The sequence below is a fragment of the Eulemur rufifrons genome, chromosome 20 (assembly GCF_041146395.1).
Source record: "Eulemur rufifrons isolate Redbay chromosome 20, OSU_ERuf_1, whole genome shotgun sequence".
In the NCBI taxonomy this organism is placed as follows: Eukaryota; Metazoa; Chordata; class Mammalia; order Primates; family Lemuridae; genus Eulemur; species Eulemur rufifrons.
In genome coordinates, this window is record NC_091002.1 from 42,358,436 (window position 1) to 42,382,898 (window position 24,463).

Consider the following 24,463-nt stretch of genomic DNA (forward strand, 5'->3'; position numbering starts at 1 on the left):
AGAAGGACAGTGGTAACGAGTTGGTGCAGGTGGTTTCCAAAAGACCTTGACTTCCAAAGCAACTAGTGCTCTGGCGAAAGAACGTGGCTAAATTTGAGAGCCACGGGCCTGGAGGAAGGTAGAGACAGAAGACAAAGACATGTATCAGTCAGCGTGCTCTTGGCCGCAAGTAACAAAAAGGTCAGCTCAAAGTGTCTTAAACAGTAAAAATGTTCATGATCTCTTCAAATAAGTCCAGCGCTAGGTAGTCCCAGGGACAGCTCCACAACTCAGTGACGTTGTCAAGGACCTAGGTACTTTCTATCCCTTTGCTCTTCCGCCTTAGCCTGGTGAAAAAATTCTTCCCCTATGTTTCTTTTACAAAAGGTGGAGAAACCTTTCCCTGAAGCTCCTGGGCTGACTGTGCCTCCTGTGCCGTTGGCCAGGCTTGAACCATATGCCTGTGCCCTAATGCAAAGGATGTTTAGCAAACGGCCATCTCACTTTTTCAGGCTCTGTGATCATGGGTGGGCTCTGTCAGCCAAGAAGAAGGGGGAAGGGGACAAGTAGGGAAGCAACTAACAGTGTCTGCCTCAGAAGGGAATTAACATTCACTGGGCCCTGTTTATAACCCCAGCTGTCCTCCAGATTTCCAGCATCCCTTTTAATATCTAACAATGGGACCCTGTGATTCTAAGAAGTCCAGACTTTTTTCTGGTTCTTTCTGCAGGATATTACTCAGAATCTCTGAGGATTGTTCACATGTCCCACGTGGCAACCACAGCAAGCCAATTCTCCCAGGGCTTTTCTAGTGCCCTGTCTGCCATCTCTTAACTGCCTGTACCGGGATGTGGCTCCTGTCCCCAACACCATCTCACCCAGGAAGTGGTACCCAGCCCTCTTCCTTAATAGCCCCCCAAAACATGGCTGGATTGATTAGAATGTAGGCCCAGTTACTGTAACTGAGACCCCCACTAACAGTGGCTTAAACAAAGCAGAAGTTTATTTTTAACCAATCAGAATGCTGCCCGTAAGTAGCCAGGATGACAGCAGCTGCTCACATCAGCTGAGTATCAGCCCTTTTGTGTGTCTATCATGTGTCAATGTGCGTGTGACAGTCTGGGGCTGATGGGGTTGGGGTCTCAGGCTCCTTCTATCATGTTCTCTTTCGTTTCTACCATGTTGCCCTTATCTGCACAGCTCAAGTTGGTGCCCACTATGTCACATTCCAGGAAGTAGGATGGAAGAAAAGGTGAAAGACACTGTCCCCTGTACCCAGCCTTTAAGGGCATGATTTAGAAGTGGACCCCATCTCTTCCACTCACATCCTATTGGTCAGAATATAGTCACATGGCATATCTAGTTGCAAGGGAAGCTGGGAAATGTAGTCATTAGCTGGGCAGGTGCATGCCCAGCCTCAATCCTCCTTCCGTGAAAGAAGAGGATAGAGTGGCAGGACACACAGCAGTCTCCCGCTCAGTTCAGGAGGGCTGTCCTAAGAATAGGGATGGCTCATAAAGGCACGAGAGGACAATTTAAGATAAAAAATTTAATAAGAGAAGATGAGAATGGATACTGGGCACAATTAGTATCTGACCCAACAGCCAAAATGAGCCCATAGCAGTGAACAAAATGTTACTGAAGGCTTAGGGATAACAGGTGGGAATTACAATGCAGAAAAGGAAAAGGTGAAATGAAATTGTAAATAAACAGCTCCTGGAGCCCACGGACCTGCTTCATTCTTCCCCACTGCTGGTTCTCTCTAGCGTGCCACCATGTCATGGGAGCCAGCCTGCCTTCCTCTCTAGAATTTAGGACCCCCTCTTCCTCCTCTTAGCCCCAGATAAAGCAAAAGCCTTCCTCCCTCCACTTCCCACAGTGAGTCTGGCTTCCTCGCCTACCCCAGGATATGCCAGCAGAGATATCCGTATCCTTTGGGGAAAGCTCCCTCCCCAACGTGGTGCCCCCTCCAGCTCCCTTCCCTGTGGCCTGGGTGAGGCCGTCATTCAGCCACCCCAAATGGGAGTCCTCTCTGCAGGCTTCCCTCTGGCACAAGGAGAAGAAAAATTCAGGCCAGCCCTGTCTGCATGGTCGAGTCTCAAACAGAAGTCTTTCTACCTTCAGATACAGGAACCACTGGGGCAAGTACTTGATCAAAAAGACACACATCTCTCCCAAGGATTCCAGGAACAGTTCTAGCTAAATCTAAGCTTAGAAATTAATTCCTCTTCTCTAAAAGGCTACAGTCCTGCTACAGCTTTGCCCAAGTTACGTATAGGACTCTGATGCTGCTGTGCCATGGTGGATGCTCCAGGCCTCAGTTTCGTTGTCATCTGTGAAATGAGGTTAATGACAGTCCCTGGGTTACTGCACAGATCTAAAGAGACGATAAAGGTAAAGTGTTGGCTTAGCGCAGAGCCTGGCCCTCAGTTAATGTCTACTACATGTGCTGTTGTCATTACTATTATTAAACAATAGTAAACAACTTAACATGTGCATCTGGATAATGTCACTGTTTTATGACTTCCCCCAAGAGCAGTGGTTTCTCCCAGAATAAAGGGGGAAGACCATTTCCACCTTCAAAGACAGAAACTGCTTCGAACCCTCTTCAAGAATTTGAAAAATCTAGATCTCACCTCCAGGACTGGTTACATAATTTTTGAGGCATAATGCAAAATGAATATGCAGGACTCCTTGTTCAAAAATTATAAAGAATTTCAAGACAATGACAGCAGAACAAACCAAGTGTGGGCCCCTTCTGAGCATGTGGCCCTGCGCAGTTGCACGGCTTGCACACACACCGACGAAGCTGGCCCTGCTCACCTTCAGCAGCAGGACAAAAAAATAGAGATGTAAAATAGCAGGTTGCAACATATACTATGAAAACATCTGGCGACAGCCTGGTTTTTCCACTCAGCAACCTACACAATTATAATAACAACAGCCACATTTATTGAGTCCTTGCCTTGAGCTAGAGACCAGGCTGAGTGCTTTACCCACACTATCTCATTTAATTATCACATCGTTTACCTTACATAAAAGGTGGAAAACCAAGGATCAGAGATGGTAAGGAGCTTGTCCAAGGCACAAGAGCCCAAGCCGGCCAGATTCCAGAGTCCACACCCAGAACCACTGTATGTGCTATGCAAGTGTCCCCGCAGCTCCAACCGGAGGATGGAGGATGTTGCAGAAGCCCCTAGAAACCCTCCTCAAACCCCTTCTTTGCTGAAAGCATGGAGCTGGCTTTGGTTTCCATCCTTGGGCCCAACTTCCCTCCTCGAACTTTCCCCCATGCCTCTGACCCTTCTTTCTCAGAACATATGTAATCGCTCCAGTTCCCCTAAATGCCTCCTCCTCCCACCAGCGATGTTGCTCTTACTTGACAGGCAGCTTGGGATTATATTGCTGTATTTATTTTTGTTTTATTTTTAAAGGCTTGGAGTAAAGTTGGAAATGTTTTCCGGGTGGCAGAATCTTGATAAAAATGGGGAAGAGCCCAGTGAAGACTTGAGTAAGGAGATTCTAGGCTGCTAACCTTCCTGTAAGTTCTGAAAGGGTGCAGAACTCTTATATTAGTAACATTTCAGACCTGGAAGCAGCATGTAGAGCTAAACTGGGTTCACATCCTGGCTCCACCATTTCTTACCTGTGTCACTGCAGGCAAGTTGTTTAACCTCTCTGTGCCACAGTTCAAAGGGGATCATAATAGGATAAGGCTTCACAGTGGTGGTGTTAAGTACCAATCATCACTATTATTAAAGTTATCCTCATTTTTATTGTTTTTAGAGCTCATGGAAGTTCTCAGAGAGACTGCACAGCATCATGGCTGAGAACACAGATGCTGAAACCAGACCACCTGTGCCTAAGTCCCACTTGACTACTCACTAGCTATGTGACCTTGGTTAAGTAATTAACCACTCTGAGCCTCGGTTTCTACCTTTGTCAAAATTTCCCCGGACAGACTGGCTTAGAGACGACACGTAAGCCTCAGCTGGACCAGTGAGACTCAAGGCCAGAACTTGTGCTGGGCCCAGCAAGGAAAGAAGCTCTTTCCACTGGAATTGCGGAGCTGGCAGGCCATGAGCCTGGAGTTGCTGGGGCCATCCTGGTTCCCTCTGGAGGAGAGCCTGCCTGAGAGTGAAGCCAGCACATGGGGAGAAAGGTAAGAGAGCTGGGAAAAGACAGAGTCACAATGACATTGCTTGAGGTGCTGGATCTGACTGTGCCTGAAGCAAGCCTTCTTTGGACTTCCTCGTTTCATGAGCCAGTAAATTCCCCGTTTTGCAAAAGCCACTTTCATTTGGGTTTTTCCCACTGGAAAGTATCCAGGCTGACACCAGGAGGTTAAGCAACTTGCTCCAGGCCTAAAAGCTAGTGAGTAGCAGACCCAGAATTTAGAAGCTCCTAACGTACCACGATGCTCTACCATCCAGCATTTTGTACTTGGGTGTTCATTGATTTTACCTCTTTAACCTCCCTGAGCAGTTATGTTCTCAAATTTGGTGTTATTCAAATAGGATAACACCAGGCTTGCAGGGCTATTGGGAAATATAAAATTCAAGGTAACACTGTTAGCTAGCACAGTTTGTGGCTGAAGGTTGAAGCTCTGTGCATACAGTTTCTAGTGCTTTCAGCCAACAAGTCAAAGGTGCCCAAACTCTCTCAGGTGAGTACGTGTGAATTGCAGAGGGGAGGGCTACCTTGGTGCCCGGATGAATGTCCCCATGGAGGGAGCTGGAGGGAGCTGGAGGGAGCTGAATGACCCTGAGGACTCTCGAGCTCTGAGTCTATGAGGTGGAGAGAAGCCCTGTCATCTCGGTTTCTGGAAACTCCCAGGGACTGGTGGGCTTTCCTGGGGATGCCTGCAGCTCAAGGAAGAAAGCATTGAACCAAATTGGCTAAGTCTCTTTTCTTCATGAAGTTTATGTTTAGTGGCAGAGACAGATGATAAACACATAAAACAAATATAGAACATAAATACCACATGGTAACACTGGAAAAAAATAAGTCATAAATGCCTGGTAAGTGCCAAGAAGGAAAAGGGATAGAGTAAGAGGGCACAGTTTATTAGGAGTGGTCAGAAGGGGCCTCTCTGAGGAAGTGACATTTCATGAGAGACCCAGTGTGGGCTCATTCTGAGTCGCAGGCTGTTAGAACTGTGCTGTCTCCCTTTTGCACAGGAAACTGCCGACATCACTAAGTCAGGAGTCAGTGATCTGCTGGAGGCTTAGTAAACAGCTGTCCTTCCCCACTGACAACTCTTAGGACATTTAAAAAAGTTTAATGGGTCATTGATTTGTAGCGCTGATTTCCTCCATTATCTAAATCCATGAAGGAAAGGCCAGAGGAAGAGGCTGCGCGAGACCACGCTTCAGGCATGCCTGCCAGGAAAAGGTTTTAGCCATCATGACACACAGTCATTTGTTTATTTTCTAACCAGTCATCACTAAAGATTCCCAATCACCCCCTGCACATCGCTGAGGGACCCCAGGGTGTGGCCGGTTCTAGGCCAGGCCTTGGCAGAGACACACCAGAGCTTTGCAGATCAATGCTGAGCCTCAGAGGCTCTCCGGCACCTGGATTTCCTCTCCCGACCAAGTATCAGGCGCTCAGAGAACATGAGAGTGGGGCCAGGAGAAGGAAACAAGCCAGCAAAAAACAAAACCAAGTCAGAGATGAGTGCTAAGATGCAAATAAACAAGGTTTGTGGTAAAGAGTGGGGATTATTTTAGGGAGAGTGGCCAGGGAAGACCTGTCTGGGAAGGTGACACTTGACCTGAGACCTGAAAGATGAGAAGATGTGTGAGAAGCGTGATCCAGGCAGAAGGAGCAGCTGGTGCAAAGGTCCTGAGGTGGGAACTAGCTCAGTGTATTAGGGGATGGCTAGGAGACTGCAGTGAAGAAAGCAAGGGGGAGAGAGGTTGGGAGGTGGGCAGGGGCCAGGTCACATGGGCCTTGTGGGCCAGGGTTAGGCATTATTTGGGTTTTATTCTAAGTAGAATGGGAAGCTAGTGGAGGGTTTTGCATAAGAGGGTTTCATGATCCAAATATTAAAAGCTCTCTCTGGCTGCTACTATGTGAAGAATGGATATAGGGGCAAAGTAGGTAGTACCTGAAATTAGGGGTTTCATTCAGAATCAGTATTTGGGATGAGGTTTCACCCTCTGCCACAGTAGTGACAGATATATCCAAGTCCCAGTACCCAAGAATGTGACGTTATTTGGAAAAAGGGTCTTTGCACATGTCATTAATTTAAGGATTTCAAGATGAGATCATCTGCATTACCTGGAACTGACAGATCATTCCAGATTAGGGTGGGCCCTAAATCCAGCGACAGGTGCCCTTGTAAGAAGAGGCAGAGAGAGATTAGACAGACAGAAGAGGAAGCACAGAGAATGAAGCCCTGTAAAGACGGAGGCAGAGATTGGAGTGACGCTGCCACAAGCCAAGGAAGGACAGAGCTAGCAGAAGCTGGAAGGGTTGAGGAAGGATTCTCCCCAGGAGACTTCAGAGGGAGCATGGCCCTGTCAGCGCAGGACTTCTGACTCTCAGCCTCAAGACCTCGGAGAGAATCAATTTTGGTTATTTTAAGCCACTAAATTTGTGGCAATTTCTTCCAGCAGCCCTAGGACACTAGGACAGCCACTGAACAGGCCAAACTTGGACCCTGTCCCCAACTCCCCTCTCCCCGACCAAGACCTTGTGCATAGCTTTGGCCCCATTCAAAGGCTGCTTCAGTCACTGGGTGGCACCCCCTTGTAGGCATAAGGGCCACTTGGGTTCAAGATGGGCATTCGATTTATTTACTTAGCTTGGTGTACAGGGATAGGAATGAACCAGCCCTGTTTTCTGTTCCAAGGAGCTCTCAGGACTGTGAGTTCCAGACAAACTGTAACTCAAACAGTATAAGGATGGGAGGAACATGTGAGTCTGGAGAGTCACTTAAATGAGTGAAGACTTAAATTAGGCAGCTTCCCAGTGGGGCTCCCAAACTTTTCACCAGAATGGGCATCTTTTGTTAATTTTCCCCTGATGGAACACTCAGTTTCTAAAGACATGGCCTATCAAACCAACTACATATATTCAATAAGAATTCATTTACCTCCCCATTAGGTATTTAAAGGTATGTAGTAGTGACAGTTAACATTTAATGGGCCACCCACTATACTAAGACCATGATGTGTACTCTGTCTTCACACCACCTCTCTGAGGTGGACACTTTTATTATTTCCATTTTACAAAGAAGAGCACAGAGGCCCAGAGATTAATGGTAATTTCCCCAAAGTTGCACTGCTAGTATTTAGTAGATCTGGAATTTGGACCCATGAAGACTGGCTCCAAAGCAAGCACTCCTCTGGAGATCAGGTTAGAATTCGGGTTTCCATACCAATGTGCAATGCTACGCTAGACAAATGATTTTGCCTCTCTGTACCTCAGTCTCCTTGTCTATAAAATGGGAGCAATGGTGCCTGTATTGGAGGGTTGTTGTGGTGATTAAATGAGAATGTGTACTTGGAATACCAGGCACAGTGCTGCCACAAGCTCTCAAGGAATGAGCTGGAATTCAACTGATAGCACCAGGCAGCTGCTCTGGGCAGGCTTGCAATGGTAACAGGGAACAGAGATGATTCTGTCCTCTAGGTTCTCTGACCCCATGGCGTTCACAATTTCCATTTAAAGTGCCAGGCCCAGATGGGGATGGTTTAAATTAGAGCTCCCAGGAAAGCAACCTGACCAGCCCTTTTCATGTGTGCTTCAAGGACCACAGGTGTGAGAATTAGCTGGAATTGGTGAAAATGCAGATCCTGGACCTCACACCCAGACCAGAGGTATCTGACTCTTTTGGAGGTGGGCCCAGGAACCTGCATTCTTCAACACACTTCCCAGGTGATTGTTAATCGTCAAAAGACAAAATCATAACAAATTTAAAGATCTTAATTGGTTTTATTTGTGATTCTAGAATTGGGCAAGATTTCATTCCATAAACTAGAATGAGCGTTCCAATGAGCAGAGAAGTTTGGTTTTATAGACAGAGAAGGGCCAAGGAAAGCAGAAACAAAGAACAAAAAGTAGATTGGTCATTTCAAATTTACTTTCCTAGTAAGGCAGGAAGAGGGAAACAGAACAATAGGGAAATAACGGATTGGTTAACATCAGGTTACTTCAGGTTACTTTTTGTTGACAAGCAGTGGGAACTTCATTACCATGCCAACTGAAACTGGCCTGTTTAGGTAATCAGGCTGTTTATCTCTCTCTCCTGATTTCTTGAAAGGTCGTTAGTGCTGTGGAACTTTTGCATGAGTGACTCCATTTTGATTTTTAGTCTGGTCTGTTGGGGCCTGGGGCAGGAGCTTAGTCCAAAACGATGGCCTCCTGTGATTTTTATTTAACATAATGCACAACAGAATTTGTGCTCCACTTAGTTCAGTGTGAGCAGGATTTCCTTGATACCTTGTGAAATATTGAAAATCACACCAGTACTTCCCTTAGCACCCAAACAGAAGTTTCCTACAGAGACGCAACCCTTACAGAAGGGGTCCCCAACCAATGGTGAGTTGTATAATTATTTCATTATATATTACAATGTAACAATAATAGAAACAAAGTACACAATAAATGTAATAATGCGCTTGAATCATCCGAAATCATCCCACCCCCCGCCCCCGGAAAAATTATCTTCCATGAAAACGGTCCCTGGTGCCAACAAGGTTGGGGACCGCTGCATTAGAGAGTAGTGGGCCTTCCTCAGTAGCCTGGTGAATCATGAAGCTTTCCTAAGTTTCGTGAAAAAAGGGCGGATATCTGGCCTGAGCCAGGAGGCAGGAAGCGTGGGGGACGCTGCCCTTCGCCCCTACTCCAGCTTGGAGCGCTGAGCCCCCCGCCCTGGCGCGGCAAAAAAGATGCAGGACTACGTCAAGGTCATTCACTCCGCCTCAACCGGCTAGTAGAGTCTAGATGCCCAGACCTGCCCGGGCCTAGTAAGCCCACGCGCCGTGGGCGGGGCTGTCGGGAGTCGCCTAGGCAACGGGCGCGCGCCACGCCCGAGCCCGAAGCCCCGGAGGGGAGGAGCGAGCGCGCGCTACCAGACCTCTCGCGGTGCTGAGGCCACTTCCCCTAGCACCTCCCCCGGCTCCACCCCGCGGAAGTGCTTGCTGACATTCTCGAGCGCTGATTGGTTATCCCTCTCCAGGGGCGGAGCTTGCGGCAGGCGCGGTGCGTACTTCCGGCTGCCGGGTTGACATGAAGAAGCAGCGGCGGCTAGGGCGGCGGTAGCGGCGGCAGTCGAGGCTTGCAGCGGGCCTCGGGTCTGAGAGCACGACGCGGCCTGGAGCGGCAGACGGCGCAGTGGGCCGAGGAGGAGGCGCAGCAGCCGCCCTGGCCCGTCATGGAGATGGAAAAGGAGTTCGAGCAGATCGACAAGGCCGGGAACTGGGCGGCCATTTACCAGGTGCGGGAGCGCCCCGGAGCGCAGCGGGCAGTTCACTTAGGCCGCGTGAACCTTCTCCTTAGACCCCCAAGCCCCATTCTCCCTCTGGGTCCCGCCCTCCGCCTCGGCCCCACTGCTTGAGGATTAGATTGCACAGCGGCACAGGCCGCCCCCCACTTTCTTTGTCCCTGGGTGGGCCTGCGTCTCGCCCGGCCCTCGCAGTCCCTTTCGATCCCCCACCTACCTCATATCGTCCAGCCCGGTGGCCTTTCAAGCGTGGGGGCCGCCCATCTATACTTTCAGCGTGAATCCCTCGCACCTCGACCCCGCCCCCCTGCCTACCCACTCTTTGTCCCCAGGGGTTGATTTAACACCCCCCGCTACTTCCTTTTCTGGACTGGACCACCTCAGACTCTCTTCCTTTGTCTCCCTGGGGGAAAAGGTTACTCCTCCCTCCCTCCTTCACATTTCCTTTGCCCTAGTCTCAGCATGTGTTGAGTCTCAAGGATGACGGTCCCCTTCCCCCTTCCCGTTCATTCATTTATTGGATATGAACTGACGTGCCTATTCCGTGCTAGGCACTGCTTAGGCACTGGAGATAGTGTTTGTTAAACAGGACAGGCGAGACCCTATCCTTAGTGGAGCTTGGAATCGAATAAGGCATTCAAACACAGAAGCAAATAATTTCCGAGGGTGACAAGTGCTGTGAAGAGAACAACATCCTAACGGGGTAGAGGGTGATGCAGGGAAGGCCGGCTACCTTAAAGAAAGGGATGAAGGAAGGTCTGTCAGAGGAAAAGAAATCTGCTGTGTGAGCTGAACGAGGAGGAGCGGAAAGCCGAGAGTATTTGGGGTTAAAGAGCCTTCCAGCCAGAAGGTCTGCGGTACCCATCCACTGAGGCCAAAACATTACCCTTTCAGGCAGGGAATAGGGAGGGTTAATGTTTTCATCCTCTCTGAAATAGCATCTTTCCTCATTGAGCATCTCATTCTTTGGTCATGGCTGAGATAATCTTTGTCTTCCAGTCCTCATCTACTTGTGGGTTATGGAGGTTCATGGATAAAAAGTTAGGAAGATAGGGTTTCTCACATATCTGTAAAACATTAAAAACACGAAGAGGTCTTCTTTCACAAGCAGCTGAATCCTCTAAAGAAAATGTATACTCTTGATTAAATGTCATTGCGGGGGTTGTGAGAATTAACCAAACCACACTTGCTCGGTATCTTAAATAAGCAATGTACAGAATAGAGAGATTTTGTTGCTTGTGTAAAGGGAGAAGGCGGTTTATTCTGCTTTCAGCTTATAGACTGAAAAGGCAAATTGTGAGATCCATCAGCTGTAGTATTAAAATCTATTTTGAACTCAGCTTAAAAAAGAAAAAAGCTTTAAGCAGTTCTTTGGTATGCTTGACTAACAGAAGCCTTTTTTGGGGAGCCTTGATTTCATGTGGATTTGCATTAAACTTATTATTTGATGAGATTCTTTTTATTTGGACTGTAATGTATGTTAGCTTCCGGTAGACTAATATTTATAACCACTGTAATCTGTATAAGTGTGATTGATCAATATATAAAATTTGTATTCCATGTCTAATCTCTGTGAAGTAATTGAATGAATTCACCAGTGATTTTGGGGATGTGTAGATAAATTTTCTACATCAGATTTAATGCATTAGAGTCTAAAGTGGCTTTAAATGAAAATTGTTGGTCTGAAGTGGTGGAGTTGATATGATATACCACATCAGAAGTGGAGGCATTGGGGGAAAATCTTTTATGTTGTAACTGTCTAAGTTGGCAACAGGAAATTTATATTATAAGTATGTTCTTGGTTGAATTTGATTTCTTACAGTTCTGTGCCAGAGTGGCCTTACTTGTCACTCAGGTGTTGTTGTTAAAACTCTGTTAAGCATGCTACTAGCATGGAGCTTGTTGGTCTTCAATTAATTTCCCTCATTGTTCTTAAGTTTCTCTACCACATTTAAACCCTACAAGTTAGTCAAGATGTTGAAATTTCCCCAGCTTCTGAATGGATTGTCACATTCCTGGAGGTGGTTTCTTTTGAATTGTCACTGTGGGTTTTTCTAAACTCTGCCATGCAGATATTTTTCTTTTCTAAAATTGAAATCAGAAGCTCTTTACCTTTTTCAGTTTAAAAAAGACCCTTTGTCATACAACTGTGGCATTTTTAGAAATGTAGCATTCAAATGACCTTGAGTGAGTCTAAAGTGGCTAATTTTCCAAGATGTATCAGTTTACCAAAACCATTGTTTTTCAAGGATTCAAAGAAATATGTAAAAAAAAAATTTAAATTGGAATGTTTAAAAAAATTAATATTTTATAGCATGTCAAAAGGAGGGCAGCATTATGCAAAGTTATATTTTTGTTTTCTTTTGTTTGTTTTTGAGATGAGGTCTTCTTTGTTGCCCAGGCTGGAGTGCAGTGGCACTAACATAGCTCACTGAAACCTCAAACTGCTGGGCCCAAGTGATCCCTCTGCCTCAGCCTCTTGAGTAGCTGGGATCACAGGTGGGCCACCATGCCTGGCTAATTTGTCTATTTTTTGTAGAGATAGGGTCTTAGTATGTTGTCCAGGCTGATCTCAAACTCCTGGCCTCAGGTGATTCTCCTGCCACAGCCTTCCAAAGTGCTGAGATTACAGGTGTGAATCTGTCATATTTTGAGCTTGCCTAGTCTATTGTAATTGGAAAAATAATATGTAATTTTTGCTTAACACTTTGTTTTAACAGAGCAATGTAGTCATTCCTCACCATTCTAACTTCTTTTCTAATTAGAACAAAACGATGCAAGAACTTGGAAACAGTTGGGAAAAGAACAAAGGGTGAAGTGGACTTTTGAGTACTGAGGAATGTGGCAGTTTAGAAAACAAATGTTTCAGGCTGAGATTCTATGCTAGCTCAATTTGATAATCTTTAATTTTTAATCTTTAATGCTATTAAATAGTGTAGATACTAATAAACATTTAGGTCTATAAAAAGTCAGCTTTGCTAGCCTATGTGGATGGCTTTAAACATTGTTTTCTAGCATTTAAATGATCTAAAATCATCGAGTTTAAAAAGTAGAATTAATACTTGGTGAGCCTCATGTTTGAGTTGGTCTGGCTGTCCAAATGAGGGAAAAGAGCCCAGATAAGGAAAAGGGATTAGTTTTACTGAGCTAGAGCAAGAGGGGAGAGGGCTTGAATGAATGAAAAGAATAGCTGATATGCTGTAGTTTAAGAGGGTTTGGGTCAGGTGTTTGATTCTTTCTCATCTCCGAATTCTTTGATTCGCTGACATTGTTCACCACGCTTCAGTGTGAATGATTTGATTGTTTCAGATAAAGGGGACTGCAACAGTAGATCGTGACTTGAAGGCAAGATTTATTCCATGTTAGAGGCAGGCTTTGTAGAACGGGCCACTCTTCCAATTGATATTTGTTTTTTTATAGCTATTTTCATTATGAAATATGATCTAATACCTGACTAGCTTAAAACCATGTTATAACAATAGTTCACTGAAATTCCTTACTCATATGTACAGTTTATATTTTTGTATTACAAAAAGATGAATATCAAAACTTCCCAATAATGTTTTTTTTAAATAGCATTTTCTTCAGAGGGGGGAAAAACACTCTTTTGGGCAGAGGAGAAAGATCTATACACTATGACTCACTTCACTTGAAAAAAAAGAGACAAACGGAAATGACATGGAGAGACTGGGAAGTTCTAGTCATCTTGAGTGACCTGTTAGATCTAAATGTTCTTGTTTAGCCCTGGTTTGAGTGAACTAAATTTAGTTGTCTGATCAGCACTTTGGAAATGGTGTAAAGACCTTTGTAATTGTCTGGACTGATATTAAATTAACTGGGAGCGTAAGTAGAAATAGTGGAGGGAAGAACTTTTTGCAATCATTACTTGACCTCACTGGCATATTTATAGGAATACTATGGTGCTTTTGCAAGTAAGCAAACCATATCAGATGGTTCCGAAAAGTCAGCTGGGGGATAATGGGAATGCAAATGGTTTTTAGCTGCAAGTTATCTACCCTTGGGATCCTGGCCTCCCTACTACATTTTGCATTTTAGCATGACTAGCTCCTCAAAACCTATAAAAATACCTGTTGAATGTATACTGAATTTCATGATAGAAATGAGTAAGAAATTTACTGTGGAGGTTTTTCAACTATAAACTGCTAAAAATAGCTGCCTTTTCTTTGTCTTTCTTTCCTTTTTTTCTTTTCTTTTTTAAAGGAAGTTGTCTGTTTTCTGATCTTTTAGATGGCAGGATCCTTTTTGCAATTTTTGTTGTATGCTGTGCTTTTACTTGCAGGTTCTTTTCCTGAAGCCTACCTGAGCCCATACATATTTTGCGCAGTTTGGCCTCCCTCTCTACAGTGTTCATGCAGATTTGTTCCTGGTAACAAATACTGGCACATAGGCTGTGCTTGTTCCTTTATATTGCCCGTGTTCAGGAAAATTGGAATTCTAGCTGGGTACTTGTTTCCCAGACGATGTAGTTTGGCAGCAGCCATTCGGTGTGCTCGTTTTGAGGATTCAGAAACGCTGGGGACTTGGAGTAGTCTGTGATTGCCTCTGCCACATTTCGTTGGTGAGTCACCACAGCATCTTTTCCACCACCCCAGTGGTCTAGGTTCTCGTTTTGCCTATAAGCCTGCAGCTGTTTCTAGTTTCACACTGTGGAAATGAGTGAAACTGGTTACCTATTAATGTGGTCCTTCGGCAGTCCCTCCACATTGCCCTCTCCTGCACCGTGTATATTCTTCACATTATCACTAGAGTAATTGTTCTAAAACCACAGCTGAGCCTGTCACTGCTCTGTGTAACTTCTAATGCTTTCATAATACCTGTAAGGTCCACCTACTTAACATGGCAACCAAAAGTCAGTCATCCCCTCCCATGTGGCTTCTATTCTAGCCATGTCAGAAGGGGCAGCATTTTCCAAACTCATCCTCATCTTTCCTTCCCCTATACCGTTGCTCAGCACTTTGTCTAGGATGCTTCTCCCACTCGGTCAGTCTAACTTGCACCTCCCAGCTCAAATGTGTGCCTCCTTGCACTAGAGTTTTGCTCTGTCACCTGTGTGTTTCCATACAACCTGATACGTATCTTTTCTAAAGCCTTGCTTTCGTTGTAGCTGCCTCTTTATATCCTGGGTCTGTCTCCTCTGCCGCCCGAGCTTGCTGAGTTCATCTGTTCTAGCTTGCTCATTCATCTTGGAATCCTCTGCACCTGGCACGGTGTAGGTGCCTAACAAATGTTGGGATTGAATTGGTTGTCAGCACTTTGCTAGCCTGACGTTATAAAGATGTACAAACATGTTTCCCAAATCCCATTCTAGCGGGGAGTGGGGGAGGAGAGAAACAAATAGATTAGCCCACTTTAGTACCAATGGCAGCAATCACACTGGGAAAACACCACCACGTTTTGAGTCGTGAACTCAAATGTGGTGATTTAGTATTGCCTACTGTAGTGGCTTTGAAAGAAAGGCTTGAATTCTTATCCAGTAGAAGTTGATACCACCAGTTTGTTTCACAAAAGCTTTAAATTTAACAACAAATTTGTACTTGGCCTAAGGTGAACTTTATAGGCAGCTTGGAGGTTATAGGTCTGTCTAAGAATTGTTGAATCACTCTGTCCTCATCATTCTTGACTATTAAATAGTTCTTATAAGCCTTCTAGAGGGCCTTCGCATGTGGTTGATTCATAAAACATTTTTTGATTTTGGTATATAAAATATGGTTCTCCATAAAATTGCAACCGTTACAAAGACTCCCCCCCCACACACACTGTAAACAGTAAAGGCAGACATATTTTGGCATTTGATCAGACCACCCTTAAGGCCAAGAAAGTAGTCTGATCTTTTGTTTTTCTAGTGTCCTTAGCGCCTGGGTGTAGTCATACAGTGCTGAATGGGTTCCTTACTTTCCTTGGGCTTCAGTCTCTTCCCTTGTAAAAAGATCCTGGACTAAACTGATCATTAAGTTCAAGTTAAGTAATAAAAGTCCTTAATGTACTCACAAAGAGAATTTAATGTTCCTGAAGTAATCCTTGTAAAAACTGCAGTGGTTACTCAATTTTGTAAGGTGTAGGTGGATACAGTTAGGCTAAAAAAGTTATAGGAGGTTTGTGAGCATAGTTAACAACTCAAAAGAATTGGGTCTTTTTTTCCCAAGAGACATTAAACATTTTTAATAAATAGAGTTCATTTGATTAAGTAATATGGGAAAATGAGTAGCCCTGACACACAAGTTATGCTTGCAGCTTTTCTCTAAGTGGCAATTGGGTGGTTTTTCCTGTAAAAGATAGAGGAACTGATTCTTGAGAATTTACGAAAGATTCAGCCCCAGTTAGGTACACTAAGAGTAGCTGCCCTTTATGTTGTAATTTTAGAAAGAAACCTACATCTGGTCTACGCTTCATTTGAATAATATGAAAGTTTACACATCTGCCATGTTTGAGAAGAAAGTACCTAAGTCTCCAGCATTTTAGAGATAATGCATTACTTTGTGTAGAAGTGGTTTATTAGCTGCTGCCCTCTCCTTTTTCAAAGCAGTTTGACATAATCATAAGTATCTTGCTGATAATTTGTAAATTTTGAATATCTGGAAACTGGAAACAAGACCATTTCATACAGAAGATTTTTTCCCCCTATGAAAAGCGAAAGAAAAGTCTAGCCCCCAAATCTGTTGATCTCTGGGCTTTGGTACAAGTAAGTCACACTGCAGTTAAAATACTAACTACTGAGAAATAATTTTCAGTACTTTTTTTCTCTTTATTTTTTTAATTTTTAAAAATTTTTATAAGTACTCTTGAATACAGGTTTCTGATAACTTGATTGATTGATGATTGATTGAGACAGAGTCTCACTCTGTTGCCCTGAGTAGAGTGCCATGGTGTCAGCCTAGCTCGCAGCAACTTCAAACTTCTGGGCTTAAGCAATCCTCCTGCCTCAGCCTCCTGAGTAGCTGGGACTACAGACACACGCCACGACGCCCAGCTAATTTTTATATTTTTAATAGAGACAGGGTCTTGCTCTTGCTCAGGCTGGTCTCGAACTGCTGAGCTCGAGCAATCCTCCTGCCTCCTGCCAATCCAAGAGTGTTACGATTACAGTTGTGATCCATCTTGCCCGGCCTTTCCCTTTAAAAAATTTGTGACATAGTTCGATTTACAGTTCTGGATGCTTATGATTCTACCAAGGTAGTAAAGTGTTCTGGATACCCCATGGTCATTAGATAGAACTAGTGCTTCACGAAGTCAGCTCTTTAATATGGACTCAGAGTGCACATGGCAAAGCAACATGTGAGGTCTGCATTTTCTCTAGGAAATATATATATTCCTTACTGCTCTTAAGCTAGTACTGTGCCAGGAAATTCTAAATCCTTCCTGAGGGTTAACCACTTGTTGGAGTGAACTTTTGGGTCCAATTGGTCTTATGTCCCTGGCTGTGGTCTCTTCACTTCAGAGCTTTCTTCCTAGAGACTGAGGCACGTTTTTCTTTTACAGCTGAAGAAGGAAAAGCCGTGGCTGTGTGTGTGGCTTTTGTGGGTGAGCAGCACCACTTGCAAAGATAAGATGAGCGTGGCAAAACTGGGTTTCCAAAATTATATGTTTAAAATTTATTAGTGATTAGAGAAGGAAAATTCTTTCCTTATCCCTGTTACAAAACATTTTTCTCTTAATGGATCTCTTATTGGCACATCTCTTCCTTTTGAAGAATCTTATTTAAAAATCGCCACACTGAATTCCAGCAAACAGCTTAGCTAATTTTTATTCTAATGGGTACTGGTCACTGGGAGGATTATATACTATTGCAAATTGCTTACAGGAAAGTGAATATCAAGTAATTATTCCAAGTAGCTGGAGTTCTCTTAAAAACATGGGTTACTTAAAAATGTCTAAGGGTGAGTTATATTGTGAATATAACGTCATTCAAGAGAACAAATAAGCAAAGTACATTTAGCATAATACAGTAAATTAGCTTTAAATTCCTTTGATGGTTGAACATTTGTCACTTTTATATTTATCCTTTTTGGGGATACTACTGCTTCACTATTCAGATAGTCAGGGCTTAGTTTGCTTTTGTAAGGATAAAGGCAAAATATGCCTTCACTGAGTCATAAATATTTGTGTGGCTAAGTTTTGCAGAGAGAAGGCACCTCTAAGAAGGTATCCAGTGGTCTTTTTGGGGGGTTAGGATATATTGTTTTATGGGTTTTTTGGTGGTGGTGTTTGCTTTGTTGTTTTTACCCTGATTGGGACTTTATTTTATAGCACCTTTGAAAGAGGAGGGTTACGGTTGTTGCTCTCCACTACCTGGACTCTGCCTCCATGTTGCCAGGGTCTTCGGGATCGTCCTGGGTTGGGGTGAAACAAAATGGTGCTGAGATCAGGAAGCTGCTTTAAACCGCATCAGGTTGACAGACACAAAAGCACAGTTTTGGAGCAGCCCCCAGCATATCAGTTGGTTTAGCCACACTTAAGCATCAGCTGGTCCACATCTCTTGAATGTTCCTTGGGAATCCACACTCCCATGTTGCTAGGTTTTAATGGAGACCCTTTATGTACCTATCATGGTACCATTGCTAAGCATTTTAAATATCTTTCATGTCCTACTGACAGTTTTTCTTGATTAAATCCTAGGAATATTAGTGCCATTAGCAGTATTTTCTTTAGTCCATTCACACCATATATAACTCCCCAGGGCTGCTTTCCCTTATTTCTCTACCTGCTAGTGAGAATGCTTTTGAAAGTTTGAGTAACAGGATTAAAGAGTACACAGTGGCTCTTGGTAGGTTCTATACTTGTCCTTAATCACTTGTTTTCATCCTTTATGAACTTGAATTTTCCCCAGAAAACTTACCAAAACATAGGTATCATGCAGAGAGAATCACTATAAAAGTAGTTGAAGTTTAACAAACCTGGTGCCTTTTTTTTTTTCATGACTGCATATTTGTCAGCTAAGCCACATTTTGTAACTTGTTCCACTACTTGACGACAAACTTTTGTATTTCTCAACAGACTTGGAAGATGTTGCTTTTAAAAGTAGGAAATAAATGGCTTTAGAAGATGGAGGCATACTTTGGTTTGAAGTGGGAGCCTGGTATGTCCTCAGTCGTCAGTGTGAAATGCAGCTGGAGATGGGTGTGGGCCTTCATCTGAAATTTCCTATCTTCAGTTTGAGGAGGTGGTTACCCGTCTAACCACTTAAGAACTGCGTGGTATGTGCTGTTTTATTTACAAGGCAAAAACTGAGCTCTAATGGTTTCCCTTGTACTTGCCTTCAAATTAATAAAATGTCATCCTTTGGTAATGTTTACATGTCAGGTACATTTTAGAAAGAAGAAAAGATATGGCTGAAGTTAAAGGATTCAGTTGGCATCATACCTTTAGTTTTATAAATGCCTTTAATGTTTGATTTTTGTAGGTTGCTCATAAGGAAGTGATAAGTATGTTAGGGTATTTGTGGTTTGAGCTAATTTTAGTCTCCCTTTCACAGCTTGCTTGATGTCCTTTGCCATTAAAACATGCTTTCTAGAAAGATAAATTTTGAATGTAGGACAGTCTATATTCTATACTTGGCTACATCTCGAAAAATATTTTCTTGATGCTTTGGAAATCAGACAGTTTGAAGCATAGTAACAATTATTTTAAGATCACTGATGCCTTTGCTTCGTGACTCCCGCACTTTTCCAGCAAGTGAATTAGATTCTTTCATAGAGGTTAGGAACTCTTGCTCCAAGCCACTGGTTAAAAAGGCACAGTTGATATTAGAGGATTCTAGATATTAGAGGCTATGACAAGCCCTGCAATGTATTGGAGCAAGGCTTTGCTGGGCTGTGTGTAGGAAACTTTCCCCAGCCTGTCCCCTTGGTTGATAGAGCGTTTTGCCCCTAAGGGCAGGGGACTGTATCTGTCTCCAGTACTCATTAGCTTCACACAGAACAGTTGTATTTCAAAGCTGTAGTCCCAAGCTGCCCTGCTGCCCTTCACCAACTACCCTGAACGTACCTACCCCAGGGACTTGTGAAGTAATGGAAAAAGAGGACTCAGGGGACCTGGGTTTGGGTTCTGAGTCTATCTTTAACTGTTGTGGGACCTTGAGAGTTACATTCAGGACTACAAAATGTGATTAGAACAGACAGCCTTATAGCACTATCTGGATCTGACATTCTACAGTGACATAGTCCCACGAGGAGCCTGGAGGTAGAGCAACCTTTTTGGAAAAACTGGGGCTTCATGTCCTACTTGTGCTGGATTTGGTAGCATTGTATGGCTGTCCATGATCCCCCTTATGTAAAAGTAGGACAGAACTTTGACATTTCATATTAACTCAAATTAAAACTTGAAAAACACATTATTGATGTCCTTTAAAATAATAAAATGCCCTGTGAGTACATAAATCAGATTATATTATAAAATTCCTGAATGCCTCATGGATGAATGCAATTCCCTTAGAAATTCTTCTTGTGTCTGAAGAGGAAAGTTGGATTTTGTAATTAGGCCAAAATCTCCCATTTGAGAGAGAAACACACAGTCTGCTCTATGTTCTACTCTTGTTCAGGATAAAACCCACGAATAGCTAACATTTACTGAATGCTGTTTTGTACCCTGGGTACTGTGCAAAGTGCTTTACATGCATTGCCGTTTATTATGTGCCATCAATTGGTCTATAATAGCAGGAAATGTTTTATGAGGACACTTAGGTCCCAGAGCCTCAATGTCCTTCTCTGCCAGGTCTCCCATGTCCTGCATCCAGCTTCACGATACCATTGTGGCAGTGTAGTCATTGCTTCAGCTTCCAAATACATGACTGTGAAGAGAGACAAGGGATTGTGCTAAGCCTCCTCGATTTGTTAGAACATATGAAGAGATAGTTTATAGTTTTGTCCTTTGCCCAGTTTTCTAACTTCTTACCTAGATGTCACAAATTGGTCACCCACAGTCATATTTTGCTCGGTTCACAGGGTGTTTTAAAAAAAGAGGAGTTCTCCAAAATCCATAGGACTTCCAGTAAAAAATAAAAATTAAAAAAGAGTTTCATTTTTTGCCATTGTTTATAAATAAATCAGGAGAGATCACATACAAATCTGGATTTCTGGGTTGTCTTGAAAAATCTGACTTGAGCCCATATTGGCAGTGGTCTGCTTAATTGAGGGGCACAACTCCTTTTGGATGGACACGTGTATCTTTAGTTTACCACAGTCCCACAGTGGGTCACTCTGTCCTTGTCTGTGTGTACTACTTGGCCCTTGGTGGCACTTGAGTTTGCAACCCCTGAGCTGAGTTTTCTCTTGAAGTTTGCTCTTAATGTTAGAGCTAACGTGATGTTTGGCCTTGTAAATAGTTAGTGTATTATCATTAGCTAAAATCAAAGCAAAGGGATTGAGGGTTAGAGGCTGGGGGAGTGCCCTTGACAGTAAAGGCCAGGTCCTGCTTTCCTTCCTGCCCTTCCGCTTTCCTCTTCTCCTTAGCCCCCTTCTGCTGTTTTGAGGAAATTGAAGCCATCCACCATGTTTTCCACCTCGGGCAACTGAGTGTGATTGTATTTTTGTCCCATGTTCAGTTATTTCCAGGAACTATTTTTTTCTTTTTTTTTTTTTTTTTTTTTTAGACAGAGTCTCACTCTGTTGCCCGGGCTAGAGTGAGTGCCGTGGCATCAGCCTAGCTCACAGCAACCTCAAACTCCTGGGCTTAAGCGATCCTACTGCCTCAGCCTCCCGAGTAGCTGGGACTACAGGCATGAGCCACCATGCCCGGCTAATTTTTTTGTATATATATATATTTTAGTTGTCCATATAATTTCTTTCTATTTTTAGTAGAGACGGGGTCTCGCTCTTGCTCAGGCTGGTCTCGAACTCCTGACCTCGAGCGATCCACCCGCCTCGGCCTCCCAGAGTGCTAGGATTACAGGCGTGAGCCACCGCGCCCGGCCGGGAACTATTTTTGATGACCAACTTAGAAGTTAAGCTGGATGGGCCCTATGGGAATTGATAAAAAGAATGATTTGCCCAAGTATTGCTTGCACTGAGAAATCTACAAAGTAATGTTTTTAATGACTTGCTTTGTGACTTGGTCAAGAATGATACTATTTGTCATGTGTATGAACTCATGGTTAGATGGTTTCTCTACCTTATCATCTCTGTCAAGGATGAAATAAACAATAGCCATGATAAAAAGAAAATAAATACATAAGTTGCAAGGAATGTGTGTTGAAGGTCTCTCTATCCCTGTTTAGTGACAAAAGTGCATATCATGTTGTAGGATGTGCTGCTTTTTTTTGATCCTTTTTGAATAGTTATTCTATAGAGGCATGTTGTATATGGCGCATTAGAAAAAGCAATAGGTAAGGAAGATTCTTTACCATTATAAAACAGTTAAAGTCTTTGTTCTAAGTTTTGTATCTGTATCTCAAAAGGTACAGAAGCTGATCCCATAAGGACAAAACCAGCTCAGTGTTCTCGCACTCCTGGATCACGTGGTGTGATGGCATGGCCACTTTATACTTTTTCATATATATGAATTAAAATCAGCAACTAAAGACCAACTTCTCCATGAAGCTTTCTGTCCATCTTTCATTTGTTCTCGTATTCTAGATTGTCTTTGCAGGACTCTCTGCAGGCAGAGTCCGTTCAGTCATTCAGCAAATACACGAGCAGCTCCTAGGTCCCAGGCTCTGTGTTAGGCAGTGGGGACAAGTGGTAAGCAAGACAAACTTGGTCCCTGCCCTTAAGAAGTTTAACACATTGACTGCCACGCTAGAAAAAAATTTTTTTTTTCCTTTGGGCCGTGGTGTTTTATTATGAAAATAGAATAAAAACTTCAAAAACTAAATAATGCTTTCTAATTTAATGAAAAATTTGTTTTTTTTTATTGTTTTCTGTGCATGAGTTATATGCAACTTGAAAAATAGTTCATGCAGCTCCCAAGGTAGAGACATGTGAGTTACATATGCTTCATGAGGCCCTGGGCTCAAAACTAGTATGAGTTAAATACAGCTCACATGGCAGTTAATGTGTTAATAGTCCAGCCAACAAAGAGGTTGAATAGAGAGATAATCCCAGTTCCGAGTGGTTAGAGCTCTTATAGGCCTAGGCCCCAGATGCTGTGGGGATACTCAGGAAGAAGTATCTAATTGGAATTGGGAGCAGGTGAAACAGATGGAGGATAGTCTATAAAGATAATATCTAAGTGGAGATCTAAAGGGCAAGGAGGAGTGAGCCCCATATGTTCTCTGGACTGTCTAATCTGGGATTGACTCCTCTGTGCCCTTCTCTGTCATGTTAAGTGTCACTTAGGCTTGAAAGCATGGAATATTTTACTTCCTTCCTCTTTGGTCCTAACTCTGCTCTCCTAGCCCCCCACACAATGCATAGGCATTGTCCCTCTCAGTGTATATTTTTTCCCTCTCTTAATCTATTTCTTCTGCCATTACTTTTAACCTTGACTGCCATAATGGCCTCTGAACCCTTCTAATAGGGTAGCATAGTGGAGGTTACCCCATGTCACCATGTAGTGAAAGCATCTGTGTAGGTGTCTTCTCTGGGAGGATGATATTATATGTCAATTTTGTAGCCCCAGAGCACCACGTTGCATTGTACTTAGTAGGCAGGCAGTATAGTACTCATTGAAATGAAGTGATAACTTTTATCCAAGTGCGTATGTAGATCTTTGGTCTTTACAAAAAGCAGAATTATAATATGTTTTAATATGTAAAATAAAGATTTCTGAAAATAATCTTCACGTATGAGCCTGCCCACTAAGAATAAATTGAAAATATGTGGCTAACCCTCTGATCTGCAGCTGACACTATCAGTATAAAGATCTCATTTATTTGTGAGTTTTAAGGGGTAGTTTTAATGATGTTGGCTGGCTTTATCCCATTATGTGGTCTGCTTATTAGCAATTCTCAGTGCAGAGATAACTTTGAGTGATTCTTTCAAGTCAAGTACCTTATAAAATAACTTAAGTTTACTGATAATTATCTTACTTTTAAATGGCTAAGTGATAGGCATTAATTTTTAGGCATTTTTACACTTCAGATATGATTACAAATTCTGAGACTTTTATGATTACTTTAAACACAAAAATTATCATCTTGAGTAATTCAGAATGGTTTGCTGACTGCTGCCCATTTTCCATTCACATATTTATTACTCTTTTTTTGCCATATAGCAGCAGTCAGAACTAGATATCTACAAACTATCCAAGTTGTGAAAACATCTGCCCTTTTTCCTATTTCTAATTCTAGCTGTGAAGATTATGTGTAGAAGTAGTCCTAGACTTGACATTTATTTTTAAAACTTTGTTGCTTACTAATCATTTAAAGATCTGAAAAGGGAAAGGTTTTCCTTACAAATGGATGACAGAGTAGAATTAAAAGGTGCTTTATTCTTTTTTCTTTGGTGCGGGGGATGATTTTTTTTTTCTCCTTCTAGTTTTGCTTTGAAGTCATTTACGTGTCACTGAGTGGATACCGTAGAACTGCAGTCCCCAACCCCTGGTTCATGGCCTGTTGGGGACTGGGGCCACAGAGCTCTGCTGCCACCCCCCCCAATGGAAAATTGTCTTCCATGAAACTTAGGAAGGGGCAGACATGAGTGAAGCTTCATCTGTATTTACAGCCGCTCCTCCATCGCTTGCATCACTGCCTGAGCCCTCCCCATCTGTTTAAAAATTGTCTTCCATGAAACCGGTCCCTGGTGCCGGATGGGGACCACATGCCTCTGGGTTTTCTCCATCCAGATTTACAGCTGTCACCCCTGACCCCCAGAGTCTTCACTTCTCTCCTTATGCAGCTAAGACCATGGTCAATCACTTTAAATGCACTGTCCTTGTGCCCATCTTCTCACCTATCACTTTTAGCTCTGGGTCAGGCCAGTCACCTCCTTTCTCTTCCTGGGCCCGGGCTCCACAGAGCTGCTGGAGAAAATCTCCCAATTTTGCAGATATAGCCACTAGAAATCCAGCCTTCAACCTCAGATTGGTTGCCATCAGCTCTGAAGCTCCAGCCATCCTTTCCACCTCTTCTCTCACAGG

General features: G+C 43.3%; 1 protein-coding gene and 1 non-coding gene across 3 annotated transcripts in view; both read left to right on the plus strand.

Moving 5' to 3' along the window:
- The first annotated feature begins 1,386 nt into the window (after positions 1 to 1,386).
- LOC138401316 (small Cajal body-specific RNA 11) lies at positions 1,387 to 1,514 on the plus strand. Its single transcript, XR_011236475.1, has one exon. It is a non-coding gene; the product is annotated as a small Cajal body-specific RNA 11 (non-coding RNA).
- Positions 1,515 to 9,219: 7,705 nt separating this feature from the next.
- The window catches only part of PTPN1 (protein tyrosine phosphatase non-receptor type 1), a 67,348-nt gene continuing 52,104 nt past the window's right edge, over positions 9,220 to 24,463 (plus strand). The window contains exon 1 of one of the 2 annotated variants that reach the window (XM_069496123.1): positions 9,220 to 9,427. Coding sequence is in view for 1 of the 2 variants with exons in the window: in XM_069496122.1 (XP_069352223.1) it covers positions 9,365 to 9,427 (63 nt within the window). In the remaining variant the exon portion in view is untranslated. The remainder of the gene's footprint in view (positions 9,428 to 24,463) is intronic. The other variant, XM_069496122.1, reaches the window with a different exon arrangement.